Source organism: Babylonia areolata, chromosome 1 (assembly GCF_041734735.1).
Source record: "Babylonia areolata isolate BAREFJ2019XMU chromosome 1, ASM4173473v1, whole genome shotgun sequence".
Classification (NCBI taxonomy): Eukaryota; Metazoa; Mollusca; class Gastropoda; order Neogastropoda; family Buccinidae; genus Babylonia; species Babylonia areolata.
This window is the reverse complement of record NC_134876.1, coordinates 1,358,702-1,377,646: the sequence shown is the minus strand read 5'-3', so window position 1 is coordinate 1,377,646 and position 18,945 is coordinate 1,358,702. Positions and strand designations below refer to the sequence as shown.

Sequence of the window (18,945 nt, the reverse complement as noted above, 5' to 3'; positions counted from 1 at the left end):
CCAATGGGATTTTACTTTGCATGCACATGTTAGGGAATACCTACTTCCGCTTCCGCTAAGTTGCGTGCGTTTGAGCTTTCGATATTCCGAAGTGTTGACGAAGGTGTAGCGTTTATTCTGACGATGTAAGTAATGACTGTATACTTTTTTTCTTGAAGTACAGTGCAGCATTATCCACCACAATACCCTGTATTAGTGTATAGGACTGTAAACAGGCAGTTCCAGCTCTGGCTCCAGAAAAGTTCATAACACCTGCAAATAATTATGACCAGCAGAAGATCCAGACCAACAATATTCAGGATCAGGGTTTCGGGCGTTGTTATATACAACTTAGCCATTTGTGACTGTTGTTGGTCAGGTCGTTGACTAGCACAATCATTTTATCTATCAAATTCGTTTTTGTCGATAACTCTTGTTTATCTATGAGGTTCTTAAAAGTATTCATACTAGGTGCACATTTGACATTATTTGTTAATTTGTTCCAATAATTTGTTACTCTGTTGCTAAATGTAAACTTTTGAGATGTGTTCTGGAATAATGTTTAAACGTTTTGTCTGTACTGTTTCTTGTAGTGTCTACCTTTGGAGTACAAAAAAAGCATGCTTTGTATTTCTTTTTATCACAACAGATTTCTCTGTGTGAAATTCGGGCTGCTCTCCCCAGGGAGAGCATGTCACAACACTACAGCGCCACCCAATGGTTTTGTATTTTTTCCTGCATGCAGTTTTATTTGTTTTTCCTATCAAAGTGGATTTTTCTACAGAATTTTGCCAGGAACAACCCTTTTGTTGCCGTGGGTTCTTTTACGTGCGCTAAGTGCATGCTGCACATGGGACCTCAGTTTATCATCTCATCTGAATGACTAGCGTCCAGACCACCACTCAAGGTCAAGTGGAGGGGGAGAAAATATCAGCGGCTGAGCCGTGATTCGAACCAGCGCGCTCTCGGATTCTCTCGCTTCCTAGGCGGACGCGTTACCTCTAGGCCATCACTCCACACACATTGTTTACATTGTCAAGCCCAGTGGTTTACATTGTTAAAACCATTTTTAATATTTCGTGCATCTGTATCAGATCCTCTGTTACTCTTCTTGCTTTAAGTGATGGTAGTTGTAAGTACTTTAATCTTTCTTGATATGAATAATCTTTTATGCTATAGACCAGCTTTGTTGCTCTTTTTTGAGCCCTTTCTATGGCTTGTAACTGCTTTATTTGCGTTGGGTGCCATACAGCGTTTCCATATTCTAGGATAGGTCTAACTAATGTTTTATATAACCGTAAGAAAGTAACTTTACTAATGTTTCAATATCTTTTTGTAAATCCTGATAGAATTTTGGAGAGTTGTATAATTTTGTGTCATCTGCAAAAAAATTTACATGTACTCTTTAGTTCGCAAAGGAGGTCATTTATGAATAAAGTGAATAGTATAGGTCCTATACTACCTTGTGGTATGCCACTTATCCTAACCCTTTGAGTTCTTTTTGGTAGAAAGTCCCTTACCAACCAAGTATGTTTCCTGTTATTCCGTAAGATTTCAGTTTTTTTAGTAGTCTTTCATGTGGTACAGAGTCAAATGCTTTTTTGAAGTCTTAAGTATAACGCATCTATGTTTTCTCCCTTATCTATCTCTATTGTAAAGTCCTCCATCACTTCCAGAAGTTGAGTCACACATGACCTATTTTTTTGTGGAATCCATGTTGGCACTCAGCATACAATTTATTATCAGTCATGTGCCTAACAATAGCCTCTTTTGAATGATTCTAATATTTTACATATGATACATGTTAAGCTCACTGGCCTGTAATTCCCTGGGTCTGTTCTTGTTCCTTTTTTTTTTCTTTTTTTCTTTTTTAAATTGGTATAACTGTTGCTGTTTTCCAGTCCATAGGCTCATCTTCTCAGTTGATTTGTTAAACTTAAAGAGTGTACATGTATAAGGGGACTGCAATCTCTTCACTCAGCTCTTTTAGTATTTTTGAAGGAATGGCATCCGGACCACAAGCTTTGTTTGGATTCAGAGTTTGAAGTTTCTTTTTTATAGCTTCAACCGAAACATCTACACTATCCAGAATCATACCATTTGACTTTGAAGCTGCACTTAGAGTAGGTACAGTACTTATATCTTCTTTTGTAAAAACCTTAGAAAAAAACTTAAAATGAATTAAAAATATCCACCTTTCCACTATCTGTTTCTACTGTGTCTCCATGTTTAGTTATTAATGGACTCACTCCTGTTTTCATTTTAGTTTTGATTGCACATATCTCCAGAAAGCTATAGGGTTATCTCTGCATTCATGTGATAGTTTCTTTTCGAATTCTCTTTTTGCTTCCCTTATTTATTTTTATTACATACGTGCCTCTATATATTTGATAGTCTCTCCTTTGTTTGGTACCTAGGAACGTTTTTGTACAATTTACGTTTCTTTTTTTCTTTTTTTTATTTTATTTATTTATTTTTTTTTACAAATTTCAGTGTTTTTGCATTCATCCACCTTGGTTTCTGTTTATTATTATTTTTGGTGGTTTGCTGTGGGACATTTTTTTTCTGTTGTAGAATGTAGAGTGGTTTTTATTTCTTTCCAACATTGTTCTACACTTAGTTCATTTAGTTTTTGCCAGTCTATCATCTTTATTTCTTCTCTCATTTGTTTAAAGTTCCCTTTCTTAAAGTTAAATGATTGCTTGGGTTTTTCGCATTTCTGGTCATCACCTAAGTACAGTGAGAACATAAGCACTTCATGGTCACTTTTACCTATAGGGGCTAGATGTTCTATATCTTATATTTTGTCTTCATCATCATCTATTACCAAAGCCAGTATATTTGCTTTTTGTCCTTCTCTTTGTCTTGTTGTTTGCTTTACTACTTGAGTCAAGAATGCATCATGTAAACAGTTTATGAATTTCTGTCCTCTTTTGCCAGAACATGTGCCTTTCCAATTGATATCTGGGAAGTTAAAATCACCTGTAATGCAGACATAGTCAAACTGCTTCAATCTTTGCTCACTCAGCAGATCAAACATTTTTTCTTCATTTTCAGTTGTTGTACTTGGGCTTTTGTATATAGTTCCAATCAATATCTTTTGTCTATCTTTAGCTGTAAAGGTAATCCACAAGCTTTCTTCAAAGTTATTATTTTCCATAAGTGTGTGTTCTTTAGCATTTATGGTATCCTTAACATACATTACTATGCCTCTCTTGGGTTTCTCATTAAAAAATAGTTCATAGTTTGGAATTGAATATTCTTGTAAGTTTACTTCTTTTTGGTTTTTTGCTATAGATTCTGTTACTATAATGATATGTGGTTTACTCTCTTCTATCTGCGCTTGTATACAAAAGTGAATAAGAAACTTCCTGTACAGTTTTTCTAACATTAACAAACTTCTTTTTACAACTGCGTACATGGTCTTGTGCTCTGGGGTTAAGTCAATTTTTTCCTGCATGCAGTTTGATTTGTTTTTCCTATTAAAGTGGATTTTTCTACAGAATTTTGCCAAGAACAACCCTTTTGTTGCCATGGGTTCTTTTATGCGCGCAAAGTGCATGCTGCACACGGGATCTCGGTTTATCGTCTCATCCGAATGACTAGCGTCCAGACCACCACTCAAGGTCTAGTGGAGGGGGAGAAAACATCGGCGGCTGAGCCGTGATTCGAACCAGCATGCTCAGGTTCTCTCGCTTCCTAGGCGGACGCGTTACCTCTAGGCCATCACTCCACATATATATACTAATACATACCTATTTGACCATTTGTAAGAGATATGAAAGCCACAAACACATTTTTTATTAATTAAGACATTCTGCTATAGCGCATATTCTTGAAGCTCAGTGCGCTTTATCAGAATGAAAATACAAAGAGAAAGAAAGTGAAGACTTCAGTTAATGTTAAGCAGATCAGTTGACCTATACTGAATATAGTGTATGAATTTCCAGCAGATGGCAACGTCTCAACCAGAAGGGCAAGGGCAAGGGGAGGAATCAAAGACAGAAAAAGGGAAACAGCAAGATGGAGCACAAGGGAAGCCTCAGCAGCAGACAGAGGAACCCAAAGTGAAGCAGGTCACCTTCCTTGATGCAGACGACAAAGACTCACACAAGGGTCCCAAGAAGGAGCGCAGGAAACGGACCAAAAGAATCATGCATCAGTTGAAGGATCAGGTAACTTAACTCAGTTGGTTAAGATACAGTAAGCTATATATATATCTATTATTTTATTTATTTATTTATTTTATTTTATTTATTTATTTATTTATTTTATTTATTTATTTTTTTTACCTCAGAGCCTAAGTGCGTTGGGTTACGCTGCTGGTCAGGCATCTGCTTGGCAGATGTGGTGTAGCGTATATGGATTTGACCGAATGCAGTGACGCCTCCTTGAGCTACTGATACTGATACTTGTCCAGCTCTGTTGTTTTTTTGTTTCTGTTGTTTCCGGTGGGGTTGGGGGTTGTTGTTATTATTCTTCCCTTGTCGTCACCCTGGGTAGATTTGTTGACCATTAACAATGCTTTGGGAGTCACAAGCTCAAAGAAACAGCAGAAGAAGAAAAATAGAGAGACTAGAGAGGCAGGCATTTTGAAGTCTGACGTCCATCGTGTTCTTTGTGTGCTTTTTTGTTGTTGACTTTTTGTATGTGAAAGGAGTTTGCATCTGCTGAGTGCCATGCCAGTAACTGAGCTGAATAACTGTAGCAGGCAGATAACTAGATCTGTCCGTTATTATTCATTTATTGATATATGAATGTTAACATAATTATTTATAAGCTCAGAGTATGTGCTTTGTGGCAGGAAAGTATTGCAAGAGGGGCATATATGTAAATAGACAAAAAAGATAGACAGATTCATTGAATGAAGAGGAGTACATATTGAGTAGTGAGAAGATAATTTATGGTCTGAAATTTCATGATTTAGATGTGTAGTGTTGGCCTGGAGGTAATGTGTCCACATAAGAAGCAAGAGAATATTGGTGTACTGGTTTGATCCTCACACTCACCAGTTATTTTCTCCCCCTCCACTAGACCTGGTGGTCTGAACGCTAGACATTTGGATGAGGAGTCAGGACCTTTGTACAGCATGCACTTAGCACATGTAAACAAACCCACAGCTACAAAAGGGTTGTCTGTGGCAAAATAACATGAAAAAATCCACTTTGGTAGGAAAACAACTACACTTGCAGGCATGGCAATGCAATACAATACAATACAATATGCAGTAAAATACAGTAGAAGACAGTACATTACAATATGTTACAATACAATATTATGAATATACTGTAGTATATTTGTGACCATGAAACAGCTGTGGCTGGAAATACAATACATGACATACTGCAATGCAAGTGTGGCCATGAAACTGCTGTGACTGGAAATACTATACAATGCATTACATGACATACAGCAATGCAAGTGTGACCATGAAACAGCTGTAGCTTGAAATACAATACATTACATGACATACAGCAATGCAAGTGTGACCATGAAACAGCTGTGGCTGGAAATACAATACATTACATGACATACAACAATGCAAGTGTGACCATGAAACATGTGTGGCTGGAAATACAATACATTACATGACATACTGCAATGCAAGTGTGACCATGAAACATGTGTGGCTGGAAATACAATACATTACATGACATACTGCAGTGCAAGTGTGACCATGAAACAGCTGTAGCTTGAAATACAATACATTACATGACATACTGCAATGCAAGTGTGACCATGAAACAGCTGTGACTGGAAATACAATACATTACATGACATACTGCAATGCAAGTGTGACCATGAAACAGCTGTGACTGGAAATACAATACATTACATTACATACTGCAATGCAAGTGTGACCATGAAACAGGTGTGGCTTGAAATACAATACATTACATGACATACTGCAATGCAAGTGTGACCATGAAGCAGGTGTGACTGGAAATACAATACATTACATGACATACTGCAATGCAAGTGTGACCATGAAACATTAGTGGCTGGAAATACAATACATTACATGACATACTGCAATGCAAGTGTGACCATGAAACAGCTGTGGCTGGAAATACATTACATACTGCAATGCAAGTGTGACCATGAAACAGCTGTGGCTGGAAATACAATACAATACATACTGTAATGCAAGTGTGACCATGAAATAGCTGTGACTGGAAATACAATACATTACATTACATACTGCAATGCAAGTGTGACCATGAAACAGCTGTGACTGGAAATATAATTGACATATTAAACAGTCTTACAATGACAGTGTTATCGGGGCTGAACCCTTACAATGACAGTGTTATCAGGGCTGAACCCTTACAATGACAGTGTTATCAGGGCTGAACACTTACAATGACAGTGTTATCAGGGCTGAACACTTACAATGACAGTGTTATCAGGGCTGAACACTTACAACGACAGTGTTATCAGGGCTGAACCCTTACAATGACAGTGTTATCAGGGCTGAACCCTTACAACGACAGTGTTATCAGGGCTGAACACTTACAACGACAGTGTTATCAGGGTTCATACAATGACAGTGTTATCAGGGCTGAACACTTACGATGACAGTGTTACCAGGGCTGAATCCTTACAACAACAGTGTTATCAGGGCTGAACCCTTACAATGACAGTGTTATCAGGGCTGAACACTTACAATGACAGTGTTATCAGGGCTGAACACTTACAATGACAGTGTTATCAGGGCTGAACACTTACAATGACAGTGTTATCAGGGCTGAACACTTACAATGACAGTGTTATCAGGGCTGAACACTTACAATGACAGTGTTATTAGGGTTGAACCCTTACAACGACAGTGTTATCAGGGCTTAACCCTTACAATGACAGTGATATCAGGGCTGAACACTTACAATGGCAGTGTTATCAGGGCTGAACCCTTTGCTTCTCCTTACAGATGGAGTTCTACTTTGGAGATTCGAACCTGAATAAGGACAGGTTCATGAAAGAGCAAACAGACAAGGACCCAGAAGGATGTAAGTCCTTGTTTCTGTTTTTTTTTTTTTTGTTGTTGTTTTTTTTTTCCCTTTTTGTTAAGATTTTTTTTTTAAGCAGGATTTAAGTGTAGTGTTGTTTTATAAGATGTAGTTGTTTGTTGCCTTTACAATGTTTTATAATTGAAAAAAAGAAAAAAAAAGAAAAAGAAGAAATTGGTCCATATATTTCTGACAGCAGCTACAAGGTGCTTCTGATGTGTATAGTCATAGTTTCAGGCTATTTGATTTTGAATTCTAAGTGAGGGAGTGATTTTTTTGTGAATGACTGGACCAATGTTTTATCCCGTCTGGATTCCTCAGGTGAGAAAGTTCTGCCCTGCATGTTTCACAACCTGAACATATGTCACCTGGTGTTTTTATCATTAATTACCATTATAACAAGTGATTATTTGATGATAATCTTCTCTTTTTTTTGTCCCAGATGTGCCAATCTCAGTTTTCATGAACTTCAGCATGATTAAAAAACTGACAACAAGTGAAGAGATCTTGTTGAAAGCTCTGCAGTTTTCTGACATGTTGAAAGTGAGTAAATTATGTAAACATTTTCTGTATTTTAATTTAGTGTAATGATCATTCTTGTTTGTTGAAAATTATTACTTTTTTTCTTGAGTTATTGTTAACAACTTGGAATAAGTTCAAACACAGAAGCAAAGTAGATTTCAAACACACTGTACAGTTAATATAGAAAAGCTGACAAGTAGATTTCAAACACATTGTACAGTTAATATAGAAAAGCTGACAAATAGATTTCAAACACACTGTACAGTTGATATAGAAAAGCTGACAAATAGATTTCAAACACATTGTACAGTTAATATAGAAAAGCCGACAAATAGATTTCAAACACATTGTACAGTTAATATAGAAAAGCTGACAAATAGATTTCAAACACACTGTACAGTTGATATAGAAAAGCTGACAAGTAGATTTCAAACACATTGTACAGTTAATATAGAAAAGCTGACAAGTAGATTTCAAACACACTGTACAGTTGATATAGAAAAGCTGACAAGTAGATTTCAAACACATTGTACAGTTAATATAGAAAAGCTGACAAATAGATTTCAAGCACGCTGTACAGTTGATATAGAAAAGCTGACAAGTAGATTTCAAACACATTGTACAGTTAATATAGAAAAGCTGACAAATAGATTTCAAACACACTGTACAGTTGATATAGAAAAGCTGACAAGTAGATTTCAAACACACTGTACAGTTAATATAGGAAAGCTGACAAGTAGATTTCAAACACACTGTACAGTTAATATAGAAAAGCTGACAAGAAGATTTCAAACACATTGTACAGTTAATATAGAAAAGCTGACAAGTAGATTTCAAACACACTGTACAGTTAATATAGAAAAGCTGACAAGTAGATTTCAAACACACTGTACAGTTAATATAGAAAAGCTGACAAGTAGATTTCAAACACACTGTACAGTTAATATAGAAAAGCTGACAAGTAGATTTCAAACACACTGTACAGTTAATATAGAAAAGCTGACACTGTGACAGCCCCCGCACCATACTGAACTATGTATATGAATTATGATTATTAATATTATGTATGTGATATTTCATTTGCTGCATTGTATTCTTTTCTGTCTTTTATGATGATATTATGGCTGTTGTTATAACCTGTGTTGTGATGGTATATAGGTTTTAGTATTATTGTTCTTGTTATTGATATTTTATTCTTGCCTTTCTCTCTGTGTTAGTATTAGATAAATAGAGGCGAGTGCACGAGCTCTGATGTGGTCCTACTATTGTGTTTTTGGAGTAATATGATGCGGAACGTACGTGTACATGCTTATGTTGTGTGTGTGTGAGTGTGTGCATGTGAGGCTGGTGTTGTGTGTATGTGGGAGGGAGTAAGCTGCCATTGTTTTTTGGATGTGGAGTGGCTCATGGTGAACATTTTAATACCCCTTGAGCATACCAAATTCCCTCCTGTTTGAAGCCAGTCAAGAGTCCTCAAGTCTTGTGAATGTAACTAGTAACAGTTTTATCTTTATTGTGTTTTTTTTGTTGTTGTTTTTTTTTGTTTGTTTTTTTTTTTGTTTTTTTTTGTTTAAAAAAAAATCTTTCTTGTTTACTTTTAATTATAACTGCATCGACATTTGAAAACGTGATGTGGTCACAGAAATCCCACCTACATGAGAATCAGTGTGTTGGATGCAGTATCTGTTATGATTACATTAAGGTTTTTGGAATGCTTCTGTTGAACCTTTTGAGCTTGAACTGGTCTTGAATATTGAAGAACCAAAAGTGAAGATTTAACAGCCTTTACATGTATTGCAGCTTTATTCATTACACAGATAATTTGTGTGTGTGTGTGTGTGTGTGTAAATTGTAAATGAAGAAATTTTCATTTGTTTTAGAATCTCCATGTAAAGAGCCATAATTAGTTAATTATTTTTTCTTGTTTTTGTTGTTGTTTTCTTTAGCAGATTAGTTAAAATTGTCAGGTTAGCTCAGATTGCTGTTTGCTGTTTTGTTCTTCAGGTGAGTGAGGATGGAACCAGAGTGCGCAGGACGACCCCATTGAAACACATGACAGAAGAAGAAATTGATGCCAGGACTGTCTACGTTGTGAGACTCCGTGTTTTTGTTGTTTGATCTCTGTTTTACATGTATTGTTTAGAATTCTTTACTGAACAGTGTGCTCCCGAACATGTTGCAACACAACACAGTTGAACACATTTGAAGGTGAACAGGACAACATGAAAATCTGATACAAACTCCTGTCCTGGTTCAAGTACAACTCCAGTGTGGAATGCAGCTAGAAAAAAGCAAGCAAAACAACAACAACCGCCACCACCTAGGAACTTGTGGTCCTGTATTGAACGCAAGTTACAACACAGGGACATCCTGTGAAACCAAGAACAACACTCTTCTCCCTTCCAGAACAGCACACTTCCCCCTTCCAGAACAACACTCTTCTCCCTTCCAGAACAACACACTTCCCCCTTCCAGAACAACACTCTTCCCCCTTCCAGAACAACACACTTCCCCCTTCCAGAACAGCACACTTCCCCCTTCCAGAACAACACACTTCCCCCTTCCAGAACAACACACTTCCCCCTTCCCCTTCCAGAACAACACTCTTCCCCATTCCAGAACAACACACTTCCCCCTACCCACACACAGTTCTTCCTCTTCCCACACACAAATTGAACAGTGATAGTATTGCCCCAACAGGAAGGATTCCACAAGTTCATCAGTCGTGACTGGATCCGGGGCAAGTTCTCCAAGTGTGGCACAGTGACCTACATCAGTCTGCCTCGCTTCAAGAGGACCAACGAGATCAAGGGCTACGCCTTCGTGGAGTTTAAAACGCCTGAGCAAGCAGAGACCGCTGTCAAGGTAAATGAACGTCCCTGGGTGGAAGTTTTTTGTGGCCCATAGGTAATGCATCCCGCCTGGAAAGCAAGAGTATCTGACTGTGCAGGATCAAATCCCACACTCACTAGAATTTTCTCCCCATTCCAGGAAAAGATTAGCTTTCATAGTAAAACAAATGCATCCGCAGACAGAAGGGAAAAAAAAAAAGGGTGGCGCTGCACCGAGGCGACATGATCTCCACAGGGTGAGAAGCCTGAATTTCACACACACAAATCTGTTGCGACTAAAAAATGATACAATGTGATACAATACAATACAATACAATATAATACATTACAATATCCATGTACATTTTGTATTAGCATTTTGGTGAATTTGTTTTGTTGTTTTACATTACATGTTTCGGTTAAGCACACCCAGGATTTCAGCTTCAGATTTTTAAGTATTCCAAAAATCAGTCACCTCCACCCGTGAACCTTTGAAGTTGGAGTGCTATTCATGCCTTCTTCTGTTGTGGTTGTGAGAAGATTTGTTTCAATTGTATATATATATATATATATATATAATATTCATTACATCCATTTGGATTAGAAATAAGATTCGTGCTTCTATTGCTCTTGCCGAATCATTTGGGATTGGGTAGATTCAGTTGTTGAGTATTGAAAATTGATAATCCATTTAATTGTGATTGTTGCAAACAGTTGAAGTAGTCAAATGATATCTGATTGTTGATAAAACAATCAAATAGTCTTTGATTTTAGTTAAAAATTTTCAGCAATCATGTGTGGTCTTTAACCTGGAGAGCACGATGAGCCACGATGGTGGCTTTCCCTGTAAAGTGCGATGAGCCACGATCGTGGCTTTCCCTGTAAAGTGCGATGGGCCACGATGGTGGCTTTCCCTGTAAAGTGCGATGGGCCACGATCGTGGCTTTCCCTGTAAAGTGCCATGAGCCACGATCGTGGCTTTCCCTGTAAAGTGCGATGGGCCACGATCGTGGCTTTCCCTGTAAAGTGCGATGGGCCATGATCATGGCTTTCCCTGTAAAGTGCGATGGGCCACGATCGTGGCTTTCCCTGTAAAGTGCCATGGGCCACGATCGTGGCTCTGTTTACATAAGGTCCGAAATCGTTCGGCTATACTCGGTAGCTTTCGTAAAACTGCCTCGTTTTGGTGTTACTGCCTCCCTGCTTGTGTTTGCACAAACTTTGACAGAGTTTACAAGTCCAGATCTCTGTATTTTTTGTAAAAAATGAGTGACCTGAAGTTGACAAAGATCAGGAAGTGAGTGACCTTGTCACCAGTGATGATTCATTTGCTGACAGGGATTCTGGTGAAAACGGCTTTGTTATTTGACACTTGGGCATGTGGGCTTGCTTGTTGTTCATTCAGTTTTGTGTCTCCAGCTACAAAAACTGGGGAGTGGGTGATGGGGGTGAGGAGGGGTGGTAAAGTGGGTTAGGCATGGATCTGTTGCGAACTCTTCACCAAATCAAGCTAGAAAACTGGAAATTATTTTGATTTAAAGCATTCTTGCTGCTTTTGAAAGCAACATGAGCTAAAAGAAAACATTTATTTCTGTTTTTGCCTGTGGTTGCATAATGTATTGTAGATGTGCGCGCGCGTGGCGTCGGTGGGTGTGTCTCAAACAAAGAACACAATGCTTATAATTTCATTGTTTCAGTTATATTCATATCATGATTCTGCAACCAAAACATTTTTTTTACAGTTTAATGCCAATTTTGAGATTTTGACTCTGTAAAAGATGTGAAAATACCTATAAATATTGTGGTTGACATTTTTGGAAACTAAGTGTGCAAAATTTGTTGATTATATCCTGTAGAATATCTCCAACTACATAAAAAGGTACAGCCTTTTTCTTACTTTTATCTGATTCTTCATTCACTCTACTTTCCAAAAATGTATAGGTTTACCTATTTAATCTTACTGATAAGCATACAAATGCCCCAAATCGGAGCACAGGTTGCGGAGGCAAACAATCCCTTTGTTTTAAGCATGATTTCTGTATGTTTTATTTTATCCAGCACTTTGAGGGTTAATTTTACCTGATTAGTTGAAACAATCCAGTACTGTTTAACCAGTTCAATGCTAGAGAGTTTTGTAAAAAGAAAAAAAAGTGCTCTCCCCTTGCCAGGGAATTTTGAGGATTCAGGCATAATAAATCACAAAAAATTCTAGCACAAAAGCTATGGGCAATACAGAAAGAAAGTAAACGTTTTTGTGAAGGAAAATGAGCATAGAATGGGCTTTTTGTCCCAAATAAGTTAATTGTAGATACCTGTTCAGGCATGTAAAGTCAAGATAATAATTTTTATGCAGCAAAAAAGTCTATTTCGACCTCTACATAAGGGCATCAATAAAGAAAAACCAAATGCAGCTAGAAATAGCATGCCTATTGTCAGATTATACCTGTAGAAGAAATTAAAACAGGCTATAACTTTATAAAAACAAATCACAGCTCATGCAGACATGTAAGTAAATCACTGTCCCAACAATGACAAATGTGGGTAAAGTCAGTGTAAAAGGTCAATCACGGTTTCAGAAACTGAGCTAGCAAGCTTTTTGACAGCAAAGAGCATTTGCAAGTGAGAGGGTGAAGTTCGTTGATGACAATCACTCCTTTCAAGCTGCACATGGGCTGATAAAGTGTCTGCTGTGCATCTGGCTTGCCACCTCTTCAAACAAGTCATCCAGCTGATTCAGCAAAAACAAAAGTGTTAAAAACAAAAAGCATGTTTCACGTCCAGTGCAGGTTAACCCTGCGTTTCATGAAAATGGTGGAGCATTAGCTGTTGTCAATTTCTCAGTCGGCATTGAAATGTGAGAACACTCTTCCCAAAAGCCACGCCCCCTTGATGACCTCTGGCTGGCATTCGACCTATTGTCTTACATCACTCCTCTCCCTCTCCTTCCTGTTTTCTGACGCTCACTGCACGTATTCTGTCAGTCATAGCCACTCATTCTAAAAATCTGTCTGATTGGATGGACAGACTGGATTACTATCAAATGAGCTGTCATTTTCATCATTGTCGTTGTCAGTCACCTTCATTTTCATCACTGTCGTTGTCAGTCACCTTCATGTTCATGACTGTCATTGTCAGTCACCTTCATTTTCATGACTGTCGTTGTCAGTCACCTTCATTTCCATCACTGTCATTGTCAGTCACCTTCATGTTCATGACTGTCATTGTCAGTCACCTTCATGTTCATCACTGTCGTTGTCAGTCACCTTCATTTTCATCACTGTCGTTGTCAGTCACCTTCATGTTCATGACTGTCATTGTCAGTCACCTTCATTTTCATGACTGTCATTGTCAGTCACCTTCATTTTCATGACTGTCGTTGTCAGTCACCTTCATGTTCATGACTGTCGTTGTCAGTCACCTTCATGTTCATCACTGTCGTTGTCAGTCACCTTCATTTTCATCACTGTCGTTGTCAGTCACCTTCATTTTCAAACCAATCATCAGACAAGACAGATCCTTCACCATCGTGAAAGCTGTCCATAACCACAAGCAGAGCTTTCAGAATTGTGTAAGTCTGCTGACTGTGACTATTTGCTTTACTGAACACAGTTTTCAATGCCTTTTTTTGCACATGTTGCAACCCCCTTTTCCATGCACATATCACATGGTCAGTTAGCAAATTATTATGGAGTAGAAAGGGGTCTTCTGCCTGATGTATGTTCATTTGAATAGTATTTTTTTTATAATCCAGACACATCAAACTAACTGTTCAGAGTCTGTTTATGTGAATTGAACCAAACTCCAGTGAAGGAAAAATGGAACATACGCAGGGCATCAGTGGATGTCTTATAGGCACAGTGGCAATACTTCTTGTAGGACATCAGCTGATGTCTTATAGGCACAATGGCAACACTTCTTGTAGGACATCAGCTGACGTCTTATAAGCACTCTACTGGTTAAGAATAAAGGGCAGTTTACTTAAGATTTGAAGGTAAAGTGCTGTTGATTTGAAGTTAGAACAGCAGTTTATGAAAGTTTGAACAGGAAATGAATAAACCTCATTTCAGTTTTTGTGGCAGTGACTGCCAGTCAAAGCAGAATGTGTGGGAGTACAGCACAATGCATAATGTGTGTGTGGAAAATGTCTACATCTGTGTTTGTTGTCTTTTGCAGATGCTGAACAGTATCCCTGATGAGATAGGTCAGAAGCCAGAAGAGAAAGTGGGAGCATCCGTCAAACAATCCAAGAACCTTATGTACTGGAAAAAGCGGGCATCCAAGGATGGCATTGGTGACTCTTGATTTTTTTTTTTCTTCTGTGGAGTTGCCTTTGGCTGTGCTGTGTTGTAAAACATCTTAGCTGCAGCAGAAATGAGAAGATGAAGAGAGAATCAGAGAGAGAGAGAAGGATTTAGTTGATGGATAGTTTTTTTTCAGTTTTGTGACCAGAAGAGAAAATATACGACACATTTACAGTGTCCTAGTTAGTGCCATGAGAATTCTGTTCCACAGTTCCATGAAGTTCATGGTCAGAATGCAGGCAGATGTCTGTGGGTATAGATAACTGTGTGTGTGTTGTGTGTGTGTGTGTGTGTGTGTGTGTGTGTGTGTGTGATGACAACGCTGCTATTGCTGCTGGAGTCCAGACAGGATTGGGACCACTTTACAAAGTGCTGTCATTTGTGCTTCCTTATGATATATGCTGGTGTCAGCTAGGCCTTAGAGATTCAGACACTTGCAGTGTTGGTCAGAAAATTTGAGCAACACTCCTAAAGACGCTTCCCTTATATGGCTGATACTTGACTGTGTGGTTCTGGATTCATGAAGTAACAAAATATCTGAAGTTGTACATTTAGACTCAAACTTATTCTTAGTACTATGCCATGGTATTTTTGTACATGTGTACCTCTGATGTTCACTCCATTTTATTGGAAAAGAAGGCAGAGTTCACAAAGTGTATGCCATAAAATTCAGGCTATTACAGTATTAGCCTCAACTTTCCCCTCACACTTCGACCCCTGCAGCTAGAACAACGGTGCAGCTTGTTTATGGATTTTTTGCCGGACTTTGCGGGTTTTCTGATAATGCGTTCAGGTCAAATTAAATTGTAGCCATCAGTCTTCAGTCTATGTTTAGATTCACATTATGTTTCAAAACTGGTTTTGAATCTTCGTGATTTCGTAACGCACTGTAAAAGTGTGCAATCGATAATTGTTTACGTTTTTTCCTCTAAATTTACACATGGCCTCAACACACATGAAAAATTCAGTTGATCTCCCTTGCTCAGACAACTTCCATTATGTCGAAAACATGACGCAATGCTTACAATGTAGCTTTCAAAACGAAGACGATCGATTTAGCTATTGAAAAGTGAAACCCAGCTGTTGCCTATAAACTTGGAGTCTGTTGATGGATTTTGACAGCATGGGGAAAAGTAAAACAATCTACAATCATCAGTGGCTTTCACAAAGCTGGATTCATGAATGTAGTAGACGACAGAGAAGCCACCAGCTCCAGCCAGCAAGAATCCGATTCATCTGACGTTAAAAACAAGGCCGGGATCAGGGATACCATGGCAGAAGAAGCTGTGCTTCTGTTGTTCAATTCCAACATTTTCAGTGGCTTCAGTGGAAATCATGACGACGATGAATGAATAAATGTGACTACCGGTAACTGTTAGTGTTTGTGTCAGTGACAAGTTTCTAGGGCTGTGGAGTTTCTCACTTTTTGTGATTCATTTTTGGACGTCTTTGCACTTCGTTTTTGTGCAACATTTGCGACTTATAAACCAGTGCGGCTTATGTGTGTTTAAATTCTAGTTGTTTTTTTAATTCAGTGGATGTGGCTTATATAACAATGCACTCAGTAGTTCAAAGTTTACGGTATGTGAAGAGAAAATCATCAGATTTCTTACTCAGAGTAGAACAGTTGTATGTTTCCTATAGATTATTCTGTTTACACGAGCTGAAAGTGTGATTGTCATTTTGTGCACAGACCCAGCAGAGCTGGAGTCCAGCCTAAAGGATTCATTCAAACAAGAGGGAGAAGACGAGGGGCCAAAGGAAGGTGGGAAGACCAAGTCTAAAAAAAGGAAAAAGAAAAATCGTGCCAGCCTCAGCCAGGGAGAAGGGTTACCAACAGACAGCACCGTGGTGCAGAAGGCTGACACAACGACCACCACTGCTGCTGCAGTGACTGAAGAATCCAAAGAAAACACTGTGAAGCAAGACCCACCCATGGAAGGCGACGAATCCAAAGTGAGCGATGACTCCAGAGCCAAGAAGTCCAAAAAAGCGAAGAAGAAGCGCAAGCGCAAGGCCAAGATGGCTGAGGATGCTTCCCAAAACATCAGCGATGACGCCAGCAGTGCCCCAGAGTCTAAGGATCCACAGCACAAGTCTGCCACAACTGAAACTACTGTCCCAGGAGATTGTGACAAAGAACCCGTCAACAGGAAAAGGCCAGGTTCTACTGAAGAAGCTTCAGGTCCACCCCCAGCAAAGATTCCCCGAGTCAGTACACAGCCAGGCACAAAGACCAGCAAGACGGAAGGTGAAAGTGAAGGGACAGAAAAACCCACAGCCTATGACTGCACTTCTCTGGAGGGCAGCAAGAAGGTGTGGGAGGTGTGTGACGCAGAACCTTCAACAAGCAGCAAGAAAAAAAAGAAAGAGAAAGCAGCTAGAGAAGCTGTCGAGCAGAACCGTCAGTCAGGATCAGATGAAATCAGAGAGCTGTCTTTAGAGGGGGAACACCTGACCAAGCTGCCCGACATGCAGAAAGCTTCCACCGCCAGCAAAAAAAGGAAACCAGACGCTTCAGAAACACCGCCAGAAAAAACACACAAGGTGAAGAAACCGAAAGACGGCAGTAACAAACAGGGTGGGGGGTTGCCCCAGAGAGGTGTGGAGCAGACTTTGGAATCAGCCACAGGTGAGGCAAGGAAGAGAAAGAGGAAAGGTGTGGATGGAGGGGAGGACACCAGCAGTCGGAAGAAAAAGAAAGGTAACTCTGAGGGCGGCTCAGAAGGTCCGTCGGAAACGGAGGAGGAGGAGGGGAAGAAGAGGAGACACCGCAAGCACAAACCAACGAAGCCAGACATCCGCTTGAGAGTGATGAGGAAGTAAGTGCTGGGTGTGTGTTGTTAGCTTTGATTGTCTGCTTTGGGCTTTTCTTTGGGAGCAGGAATGTGGAGCCAGACATCCGCTTGAGAGTGATGAGGAAGTGAGTGCTGGGTGTGTGGTGTCTGCTTTGATTGTCTGCTTTGGGCTTTTCTTTGGGAGCAGGAATGTGGAGCCAGACATCCGCTTGAGAGTGATGAGGAAGTGAGTGCTGGGTGTGTGGTGTCTGCTTTGATTGTCTGCTTTGGGCTTTTCTTTGGGAGCAGGAATGTGGAGCCAGACATCCGCTTGAGAGTGATGAGGAAGTGAGTGCTGGGTGTGTGGTGTCTGCTTTGATTGTCTGCTTTGGGCTTTTCTTTGGGAGCAGGAATGTGGAGCCAGACATCCGCTTGAGAGTGATGAGGAAGTGAGTGCTGGGTGTGTGGTGTCTGCTTTGATTGTCTGCTTTGGGCTTTTCTTTGGGAGCAGGAATGTGGAGCCAGACATCCGCTTGAGAGTGATGAGGAAGTGAGTGCTGGGTGTGTGGTGTCTGCTTTGGGCTTTTCTTTGGGAGCAGGAACGTGGAGTATGTTTCAGTTTCAGTTTCTCAAGGAGGCGTCACTGCCTTTGGACAAATCATATATGTTACACCACATACACCAGGTAGATGCCTGACCAGTAGCATAATCCAGCGTGTTTTGTCAGGCTCTGAGTGCAGTTTAGATATGTTTGTGTACCTCTCAGATTGGATTTCTCCTTCAGAATCTTCAGATGTTTTTTTCAGAAGATAATACATAATGTTGCTATGGGTTCTTTTTCACTGTGCCTGATGCATGCTGAACACAGGATCTGATTTATCATCTCATCTGATTAACTAGTTGCTCAGTTTGATTTCCAGTCACTCTTGGGAGGATCTGATTTATCATCTCATCTGATTAACTAGTTGCTCAGTTTGATTTTTTAAGTCACTCTTGGGAGGATCTGATTTATCATCTCATCTGATTGACTCGATGCTCAGTTTGATTTTCAGTCACTCTTGGGAGGATCTGATTTATCATCTCATCTGATTGACTCGATGCTCAGTTTGATTTTTTAAGTCACTCTTGGGAGGATCTGATTTATCATCTCATCTGATTGACTCGATGCTTAGTTTGATTTTTTAAGTCACTCTTGGGAGGATCTGATTTATCATCTCATCTGATTGACTCGATGCTCAGTTTGATTTTCAGTCACTCTTGGGAGGATCTGATTTATCATCTCATCCGATTGACTAGATGCTCAGTTTGATTTTCCAGTCACTGTTGGGAGGATCTGATTTATCATCTCATCCGATTGACTAGATGCTCAGTTTGATTTTCAGTCACTCTTGGGAGGATCTGATTTATCATCTCATCTGATTGACTCGATGCTCAGTTTGATTTTCAGTCACTCTTGGGAGAAAGGTTGAGACCAGGACTTGAACCCAGACCTCACTGACACTTTATTGGCAGATAAACATTGAACTAT

At 39.4% G+C, this 18,945-nt stretch overlaps 1 protein-coding gene across 2 annotated transcripts in view; it reads left to right on the top strand.

Moving 5' to 3' along the window:
- The first annotated feature begins 49 nt into the window (after positions 1-49).
- The window catches only part of LOC143295302 (uncharacterized), a 33,907-nt gene continuing 15,011 nt past the window's right edge, over positions 50-18,945 (top strand). The window contains exons 1-8 of one of the 2 annotated variants that reach the window (XM_076606964.1): positions 50-125; positions 3,930-4,154; positions 6,908-6,986; positions 7,429-7,529; positions 9,513-9,599; positions 10,209-10,373; positions 14,513-14,630; positions 16,334-17,462. In XM_076606964.1, the coding sequence (XP_076463079.1) occupies positions 3,933-4,154; positions 6,908-6,986; positions 7,429-7,529; positions 9,513-9,599; positions 10,209-10,373; positions 14,513-14,630; positions 16,334-17,462 (1,901 nt within the window). In that variant the 5' untranslated portion in view covers positions 50-125; positions 3,930-3,932. The remainder of the gene's footprint in view (positions 126-3,929; positions 4,155-6,907; positions 6,987-7,428; positions 7,530-9,512; positions 9,600-10,208; positions 10,374-14,512; positions 14,631-16,333; positions 17,463-18,945) is intronic. The other variant, XM_076607041.1, reaches the window with a different exon arrangement.